The 10,363-nt window shown below is 36.6% G+C and overlaps 1 protein-coding gene across 1 annotated transcript; it reads right to left on the reverse strand.

The window, feature by feature from the left end:
• Positions 1–467: 467 nt before the first annotated feature.
• LOC119690118 lies at positions 468–983 on the reverse strand. Its single transcript, XM_038105114.1, has one exon. It carries the CDS (start codon positions 981–983, stop codon positions 468–470), a length of 516 nt encoding a protein of 171 aa, XP_037961042.1.
• Positions 984–10,363: the final 9,380 nt, after the last annotated feature.

Consider the following 10,363-nt stretch of genomic DNA (forward strand, 5'->3'; position numbering starts at 1 on the left):
TTTCATGTTGCGTGTTACATTATTATCTGTGTTTACACTAGGTAAATTTGTTATTGACGTTGCTGCTTTACTTCCTGACCGCCAACCTTGAGCCTTTGGTTGGTTCCTTCTATCGCCTGGTGTAACTCGTGGTACTGCTCGGCTGTTGTCTGATATAGGATTCACTTGGCACTTGGAGGATTTGTTATCGATTCGTTTCACCATGTTCTTGGATTTTTTTGTTACATCTATCGGATTCGGTAAGTATTTGCACCTTGGTCTTTCATTATTTAATTTGGTTAATTTCGTGCGGTATTTTTCTACGGTGATTTTAAATTTGTTTGCCATGTCACTCATCTTGCTAGTTAAACTTTTGACTAAAGATTTATTCATGATGTTAATCCTTTAAATACTTGTGTAAATAGCGGACCTTTGTTTTATGTTGCAGTTAATTTTACTGACATATAAGTGTTAATGTCCTTTATATTTTAAGTACAACCGTAGTGCACCCTAAGGTCGGCAATATGCGCCTTAGTTAATTTTGCTGAATTTTCTGTGCTAAGCTCTACTATTACGGGAGATATAAATTTTTGTACTTTGAATGGTCCGTTGAATTTCGGTGCAAGTTTTGCTGAAAAATCGTTTTTGGCGTTTGAGAGGGGATGTTGTCTAACCCACACTAACTGATTTATCCGCGGCTTCCAATTTCGACGACGCAAGTTATAATACTTCGCTTGATTGGTTGCAGCTTGTTGCAGGTTATTTTGGACAATTTTGAAAACTCGCTGCAATTTTTCGGCTTTCCCGGCGGGAGTTACTTGTGGATTTCCTGTTCCTGGCGTACATTCGTCAAACGAGTTAGCTGGGAGTTTCAGCTCTCGTCCTTGTACTAGATAGGCTGGAGTGTATTTTGTGGAATCTGATTTTGCCGTGTTAATGGCTAATGTGATTTCCGGCAGCATCTCATCCCACGTGCGATGCTCTTCGCGTGCTGTTTGTGACATCAGTGTCTTGATAGTTCGATTCATACGCTCAGTTGGATTTTCTTGTGAGGTGTACGGCGCTGTAGTTCTGTGTTTAATACCCACCTTTGCTAACTATTGTTTGAAAATGTTACTAGTAAATTGGGGACCATTATCAGTAATGATATCTTTGGGTGTCCCGAATCTGGCTAATATCCTTTCTCTCAAGGCTCTGATGACATTGTCGGATGTTGCTCGACGCATAGGTATCAATTCCGTCCATTTAGAGAACTTGTCAAATATCACTAAAAGCATGGTATTGCCACTCCTCGACCGCGGTAGAGGTCCCATAAAGTCTGCTGTGATAGTAATAAATGGTTCCTCAGGGATCGTAGTCAACATCATTCCTGCTGGCTTGTTTGAACTTGGCTTATATTTTTGGCATAACTCACACCTTTTCACATGTTTGGCAATATCACGAGACATACCAGGCCAATAATATTGATTCTGTATACGTGCAATGGTCTTTCGTACACCAAAATGTCCTGCAGGGGTGCTGTCGTGATTCTCTTCCAAGACTTGTTGTCGTAAGTTTTTGAGAACGCATAATCTCCAACGACTTTCTATATGGCTTTCTCGATCTGCAGGAAGACATTTATACAGTTGTTCGTTCTGAATGGTAAAATCTGGGACTTGGACTGGATTCTGTTTTACTGCTTCAACTGTACGTTCATACCATGTGCACTGTGTTTTAACTGCGGGTTCCTCTATAATTCTTCTTGCGTCTTCCATTGGCTGTCGTGAGAGTGCATCGGCTACCACATTCAACTTGCCACGCCGATACTGGATGTCGAATTGATATTGCTGCAATTCTAAAGCCCACCTAGCCACTCGCCCTGTTGGATTCTCAATGGAATTTAGCCATTTTAATGCTAAATGGTCAGTTATAATGACAAAGTGGTATCCTTCCAGGTATGGTCTCATTTTCCGTACTGCCCATATAATAGCTAAACACTCTTTCTCGGTTGTAGAGTATCTTACCTCGGTTTCGGTCAAATGCCTACTGGCGTACGCTATTACTTTCTCCACACCCTCAATCTCTTGTGTTAAAACGGCACCTAAGCCAATGTCACTGGCATCGGTTTGCAGACAAAATTTCATATTGTAATCAGGACATGTCAGAATCGGTGCTTCGGTTAAGCGTGTTTTAATCTCCTGAAAGGCTTTTTGTTGCGTTTCTGTCCACCTCCAATGTTTGCCCTTTTTTAACAGCGACGTGAGTGGGTGCATAATTTGTGCAAAGTCAGGTACGAAGCGTCGATACCATGAAGCTACACCGAGAAATTGCCTTATTTGTTTGATATTAGTTGGAGTTGGGAGATCTCGAATGGCGGCGACTTTATCCGGATCAGTATGGATTCCTTGGGCACTAATCATGTGTCCCAAATATTTTGTCTCTGTTTTGAAAAATTCACATTTATCCACATTTATCCTTAGATTGGCTGCTTTGAGACGGCATAGTACTTCCTTTAGGTTACGTGCGTGATGTTCGAATGTAGTACCCGTGACAATGATGTCGTCCAAGTACGCAAATGCATGTGGTTCCATGTCTGCTCCAATAACTTGATCTAATGCTCGTTGAAATGTAGCGGGTGCGGAGTGTAGGCCAAATGGGAGTACGCGCCACTGGAATAATCCTCGTCCTGGTACTGTGAAAGCTGTGAATGGTTTACTCTTCTCGTCCATGGGAATCTGCCAATAACCATCTTTCAAATCGATGCTACTTATGAATTTTGCATTGCGAAGGCGATCTAAAATGTGGTGAATACGAGGCAAGGGATAGGCATCTGGAATGGAATTCGCATTTAGTTGCTGGTAGTCTACACAGAAACGCCATGTGCCATTTTTCTTCTTTACCAGGACCACCGGGGCACTGTAGGGACTTTTGGGATGGCTCGATACAATTTTTCTCAAGTAGTTCATTCACCTTTTCGTTGATAATTTGCTGCATTGCGGGATTCTTAGGAAAATATCTTTGTTTAATAGGCCGGTCGTCCTTCATCACTATCTTGTGGGTGGTGATATTTGAGACGCCACTCATGGCATGGAAATATTTAAGTTCTTTGTCCAGGAATTCCTTAATGGTAGCTTCGTGTTCTGTTTGGGCTAGAGACGCACTGGGTATATACTTCTCCACTGATGGGGGGTCCGTATTATTCATGACGATGAGATGATCTCCTATTTGCATTGATGTGCCTATTGCTTGAAAATAGTCCAAACCTAACATGATTTCGTCCGTACTTTCATTTAAAATCAACAACTTCTGTCGCATATTCTTTTGCCCCAATTGAACGTTTGCCTCTATATAAGTATGAATACACCTAGTTGTATTGTCTGCAAGACGAACCTTTGTGGAAAGCTTATTTTTATGTAACGTGAGGCCCAATTTTTGAACCAGTGCCAGGCTGATGAAACTGCTTGATGCTCCCGTATCTAGTGTAGCTTCCAGGGGATGGTCGTCTAATCGTATTCGTGCTAGAAGACGATTGCGTTTTAAGCAAATGGGTTCTTCGGCGTTGGGACAGGATGGAATCTTGGGTTGCTTGTCTCTCCTGTCATAGAAAGGACCCGTCTGAAGTTTCCCGAATCTTTACGGCAACATTCGATTGTGCGGACTCCTTTGGTACCGCATTCCCAACAAAATTGTATTCAACGATTTTGACATTGTCTCGCTACGTGCCCTGATATTCCACATCGACGGCAGGCCTGTTGGGGATTTGAAACTTTCTCCTCGTAAGTTTTAAGTAGATGGTTGCGCTCTTCTTTCGGACGACTGTATTGAGGTTTGTCTTGCCCATGTTTCAACGTCTCAAAGTCTTCCGCTAAAATGATTAGTTCATCTAACGTCGTAAAGTCCCTTCGTTTGATGTACATCTGGTAGCTGATTAAAGAATTCCTGTATATCCTTTCGAGTTGTTGTGATGGAGAAATATCAGCCTGTCGCATTAAATTCTGAAGTGTTAAAACATAGTCTTTAAACGGTTCTTCCTGTTTTTGCTGTCTCGACCAGATTTCGTCTTCCAGTTTTTCGAAATACCGCGCAGGTAAAAAGAATTGAAGGAAGTCGTTTTTAAATTGAGACCAAAGTTGCCACTGCCTATTATTGTTTCGATACCACATTAAAGCTCTTTCCTTCAGGAGTTCCGGCATTGTGCGTGGAATAGCATTGAGGTCGATGTTTTCCATGGTTGCTACTTCTTCAACTCTCTCGATAAAGGCTAGCGGGTCTCTTCCGCCATTATATTGGACTGACCAGCTTCTTACTTGAGCCAAGGTTGGAACATTAAGTGATGTTATAACTGGTACTAATAAGTTGCTGATTTTTCCTTCTACACTGGAACTGGTACTTGGTTTTGTATGATTCTGTGCTAGGATTGTTAACTCATTGCGGGTGGCTGAGTCGTAGTTTCCTTCATCAATGAAATTAGTCATGCGTCGGCGTAGTTCTTCCATTGTTCCTGTTGTATCTAACTGAAAGTTTTCCAATTGTTTACTTAGTTCATCTTTGCGAATATTATAGACCCATGATTTATTTGGTGTTGGAGGTCTTCGAATTTCGTGAACATTTTGTAGGACCTCTGCTTTCGCTTCTGTACTGTTTGATGTGTTAGGGGCAAGAGTATCCATGGTTGGTTTTACTTGTGCCATTTTGTTTGAGTATCTATTTTTACCTATATCAATGTTTATTTGAGAAGTCTATCTGTCCCTGCTCGGGCGCCAATTGTAACGACACGTATTCTCCGTTTCGTTATATCCTTTGCCGGGGTAACCTCAGCCCCTTCCAGGAGTCGTTTACAATAAATTTTTATTTGCAAAAACAGGACTTCTCAAATAAAAGATTGTGGTTATAGTTTCAGAACTATTTATTTATAAAAAAAAATTCAATGACATATAAAGAGTATTTAAATGTGATAATTATTATTATTATTAATGGAAAAAAATTTGTATTATGACTGGGACGGCACGTCAGTGGCAGTTGATTCTTTGGAAAACTCTCAAGGGGATTACTTCCAATGACTATTTCGGAGGGATTCTAAATGGTCTATTCTGGTCTTGTAATTGGCTTCTATGTTCACCTGTTCGGATAATAAAAAAAAAGAAAGATATTGAGGAATATATGTTTGATTTATATAATACACATATAATGGTGTCCAAGCGCGTTGACTTAAAACCGCCTTACGCTCGTAAACGATTATATATATACTTTTGTATTAGTTATACACATTGACTTAACACCGCCTCTGTGTCAGATAATATTTTATTGTATTATTTTATTAGTTGACATATAATGCCACTTAGTGATCATACAAGACTCACTGCCTTACCAAAAAATGCGTCGTCTTTTATACCGATCAGACGAGCTTTTTGTGTAGCGCACATACAATTGTTTTCTGCTGTTTCGGTGGAGTTTTGTTTATTTTCCCGTTTGTATGTCTTGCTTTCGTACTGTTCTTTAAATTGTGCGCTCAGCAGATCTTGCTTATCTCTTTGCGGCGAATTCCTATTGACGTTTCTGATATTTGTTTGTTATGTTTTGATTCGATAATTCTTCCAACTTTTCGCGTGGTGTTTCTTGTTTTATTTAAATAAAATTGTTAATAATTTTTAGTAAATAAATTAATATTTTAATCGTACTAAGTTAATAATTTGGACTACAAGTTGTGGTGATATGTTAGCAGGTGTGTATTTCTATTTTAATTGAATATTTTTATATTTACATTTCTTTTCCCCTAGTTCCACGTTTTGCAGTAGTGCGCAATGTGGGCAGCTATTGTTAAAATTTCCTGTGCAAAGGCCAATTTAAAACAAGATATGTATCAGATTTCAAAACAAAATTCATTTTTTTTTTAAATTTTTATACATTTATTTCAGAGATTTCTATAATTCAACAATTTATTTGGACTAAACGCTGAGTGGGTGTGTGTGTTATTTATGTAGGGCAAAATTTGTTTTATGTAAATTTAGCCCTTACATTATGTTACAGCTATTTGAAATTTCTCCTATTACAGCAACCTGCGCACCACTTTCCAGACAACATATTTACAACATTGTTACAACATTTTCTTTACAACATTTACAACATTGGTTCAACATTTTTTTAACAACATTTACAACATCATACAACGTTTTCACAACATTCGACACCATTTACAACATTGGTACAACATTTGTTTTACAACATTTACAACATTTTTTCATTGTATTTTTTTTTCTGCACAATAAGCGTTGCTACAACCAGAAGTTTCAATTTATTTTTTTTATTTTAATTAATTTCTTATAACGAACCCTGGTATACTCGCTGAGTATACCCCATCTGTAGATAGAACCGGAAAAGGTCGTTACAATGTATATTTTATTTGTCGTTAATATAATGTAAATAATTTATGTATATTTTATTTTTTATAAATATAATGCAATATACTTGTAATCAATTTACTTTTTAAAAAAAAAAGAGGGAACAAATGGCAATGCTGTTAGGATGCTATAATGAAGAAAAATTGTTACGCTTGCGGTGATTTTTGCCGCAGTAATAAAATTTTATTTAAGCACTGTCCCTCATTTACACTTCTATTACCTGTCGATCTTTTGGTCTCTTATTGCAGCAACAGTCCATTGATTGAAGAATTTTAATGAGCAGCGATGTTGGTGACACAGCAAACCGGTGTAATTATGTTACGGTACCAGTGCCGTTTATTTAATAAAAAAGATAAACGTGGTCCGTAAAGTACCGTTGCGGCTTTGGATAGCGGTGGTGATGATTTTGCAATGCAGTGCCAGTTCCGTTTATAATCAACAAAAAAAACGTGGACCGCGTGGCAATGAGAACTTAATTTACAAATAAAAACATTCACGATAAAAAACACATTCAAAAAAACACTTTAAAATAGTCCCTTCTCGACGCCATGAAGAATTTTAATAGTTTTTAAAATTTAATTAAGAAAACGGGATCTATTATTTTTTTTTAATATTTCAATTTTATTCAAAAAGTTCACTTGTTCTATTTGCCACTTGCGCACTTCACCGAACCGAACCGTATTTGTTCGCGAGTAAAAAAAAAAGAAAGCAAGAAATGAGCAAAAATGCATTGCTCACCGTATTTCGAAAAAGACAAGGGCAAGTGCTGCCATGTAATTAATTGAAGATGAGCTTTTATCGGTTGAAGTGCGCAAGTGGTGAATAGAGATTAATATTTTTAACATTAATTCAAGATTTCAACAAATAAAAAAAATGAATATTGGAAAATGACTTAACAATACATGTGTACCATTTGCTCCATTATCTTTTATGTGTTATATTTGTTTTAGTTTTATCATTGTTTTACGAACTCCCATATGACCGTTGAGAGGGTTATTATGATATTCCTCTATCAATCTAAATTTTTGTATAGTATTTTTAATGTATTTCTATTTTTATGATAAGCTTCTTCAATATTTAAAATCGGATTCGGAGGTACTTCACATAACACCACTATAACTTCTTTTTTATTATATAATATGGATGAATCCTTCTTTATTTTTTATCTAATTTTTCATTTTAAACTGCAGTGTTCTTACTCCACGTATGTCGCTAATTGAAGTACAGTTCCAACAATAAAGTTGATCAAGTTCAGTAGTTTTTGTATTCGATTACGAATCAGTATACATTGTTTTTGTATTTGCGCATTTTGATTTGCTTCAAATAGTTATACATATTCGAGCTTTGTTACCCAATTTACTTAATATTTCATCTTATACCGGATTTATTAATTTGCGTATTGTTGTCGTGTCATTATTGTTTGGTATTAGTGATTAAAGTATATTAGAATCTATTTGGTTCTAGATAAGGTATCGGCGTTGGTAATTATTGTCATCTTTGATGAAGGAATCATTATATATAATATTATAGTATAATGATTAATATTTAATTTAATTAGTTAAATTAGACGGTTTGATTCTATTAAGCCGTCGTATGAGGTCTTCTGTTTGAAGCAGTTATGAAGCTTCTGTATTGCGGTGAACTTATGTACGAATAAGGATATTGAAGGTCTGTACTCGGTTATAACATAAAAATGTTTGCCATATATACATGGTCAAAAATAATTTATTGCATAACATATTACAAGGAGTTCCCCTTCCATGACTGGTTTATTTAAGTCATGTTTTTGTAGGGCCTGGCTTGCGTAACATATTGGCAAATCTGAACCGAACGTTTGTTGATTTTGAATACTCTTGTATCACGTTGTTTTGAGGGATCTGCCTTGACAACTCGTACCGTATTCGATGTGCTAGGTATGTGACTCCGTGTTTTAAGAAGTTACATTTTTGTGGGGTCATATAATCTAGAGTAGAGAAGTATCTAGCTCTTCCAAGTATGTTTACTATATCCTCAAGCGTGTTAAGGGGAATTTTTCGTTAATTATTTTGTCGTTGAGTTTTTTGAAACCGATCACTAGACGCCTTTTTTGTTGTCATCAGCCGATTTCTTGGGTACTAGTAGGATTGAAGACTTATAGGAGCTTTGAAACAGTTGTATAATATCATCGTTTAACGGGTTGTTAACTTGTGACTTGTGACTCATTTTGGCTATGTGGTAGTCTATAATTGTTGACATTGTCTGTAGTGGAAGTATGTTTCATATAGAAGTCGTTGTAAGTTAATGGTTTACCTTCTAAGTGAAAAATGTGTTGCTATTAGCTGATTAGTGAGATGAGTGTCTCACTATCACAGTTTTGTTAAGTATAAAATTGTAATTTACACAGAACTCTTTGAAATCTTTCTTTATCATGAATTGTTATATATTTATTTCAATGTAGTTGTAATTGGCTTAATGGATGACTTTTAATATTCAATATTTTTAGAGTGATATCGTTTTCATTTGTATTCAGTATTCATATGTCACAGTTTTCTTCACACTATGGTATTTGTAGTGAAGACATCTTTGTCAATGTCTTTCGAAACAGCAACGTTCCTTGAACTGCATATCAATAAACAGTATTTTTTCTTTTCAACCAATTAGCATCATTGATTTATATTGTGTAGGAATTGCTGCTTGTTGCATAATAATTGTAATTGTGTCATGAGAGTCACTGTTTATATTCTGAGTCTTGGCAACACTGATTGTTGTCAGGTGTCATCTGATGTTTCCATACGAAAGTTTGACATTATTAAACATAGCCTACCTTAGACTTTATGTCATATGAGCGATATTTGTGTTATATACAGTGATTTATTAGCTCAGTGTTCGCGAAAAAATTAAATTAACAAGACAAAATTTTCGTACGTTGATTTTTGATAAAATCTCAAAACGAGGCTCGTGTCGATTGGTGTACACAAATGCTAGAAGAAAGATGTACAATGACTGTGCTTCAAAAGACGTATACGAATATGAGACTGTAACAGGTAACAAAGAGTTCGTGTTCTCAATGAACATGGTACTGTCACGCGCAAAATATCAGCCTACGCCAACCAAGACCATGCCGCGCAATACTATATCATACCCTTCCTGAAGTGTACCTGTTTTGATATTGATAATTTATTGACAAGAGAACACCATGGGCCTAGAGAGGTAAACTGGATAAAACCTGGATAAAATCTCCGGTGTTATTCGACTAGTATCGATGAATTGAATAGCAGAACTCTTCTTTGTCTGCAACTCGTGAATTTAAAACATGAAACAAAATATAATAAATTCTAATATTATAAAAACAAGCTCGGTAAAATCAAGCTCTTTGGGAACTAAGGGTTTCGGAAGTACCTACCGCAACTTCTGACGATAATAACAAAACAAAACAACAAAACAAGGATCTTCATGCATTCTGGCCCCTTCGTAAGGTCGAGTCCTTCTTCGAGAAGAATTTATAAAGAACTGCGAGTGGTGACCAGATAGCTTAAGAGATATAATAATATTTCGGTTACATCCGAATCACTAAAGGCCTGGGCAAAACAGGTTCTCAAAACAGCGAAGGAAGAAAATAAGAACCTGTATCGAATCATCAGCGCTCATTATATAAGTCAACTTCGAAGACTTATACAAAAAAGACAAAATTTCGTGGAAACGCTGAAGAGCTCCATCACGTTGGCGGTCATTGATGAAAATGACCTTGATGGCACTATTATCCCTGGAGAGTGTGATTAAGTCGAGTTTAATTTCCTAGATTTCTACATTGAAATCCTAAAAGAATTTCCAACCACAATTCCTTTATGTCGCCACATTGGATGGTTCCAAGGCCATGTGAAACTAGTCTCTTGAGTTACATATTGTATGTAGATTCAATTGAGAAATAAAGGTTCACAACTTACGTTGTGTAATTTTAAAAACTAATTTTGTGTTAAACTTTAATTTAATTCAAAATATAACTGGAGCAGTCGGTCCCAATTTTACTC

Source organism: Teleopsis dalmanni, chromosome 1 (genome assembly GCF_002237135.1).
Source record: "Teleopsis dalmanni isolate 2A chromosome 1, ASM223713v2, whole genome shotgun sequence".
NCBI classification, from domain to species: Eukaryota; Metazoa; Arthropoda; class Insecta; order Diptera; family Diopsidae; genus Teleopsis; species Teleopsis dalmanni.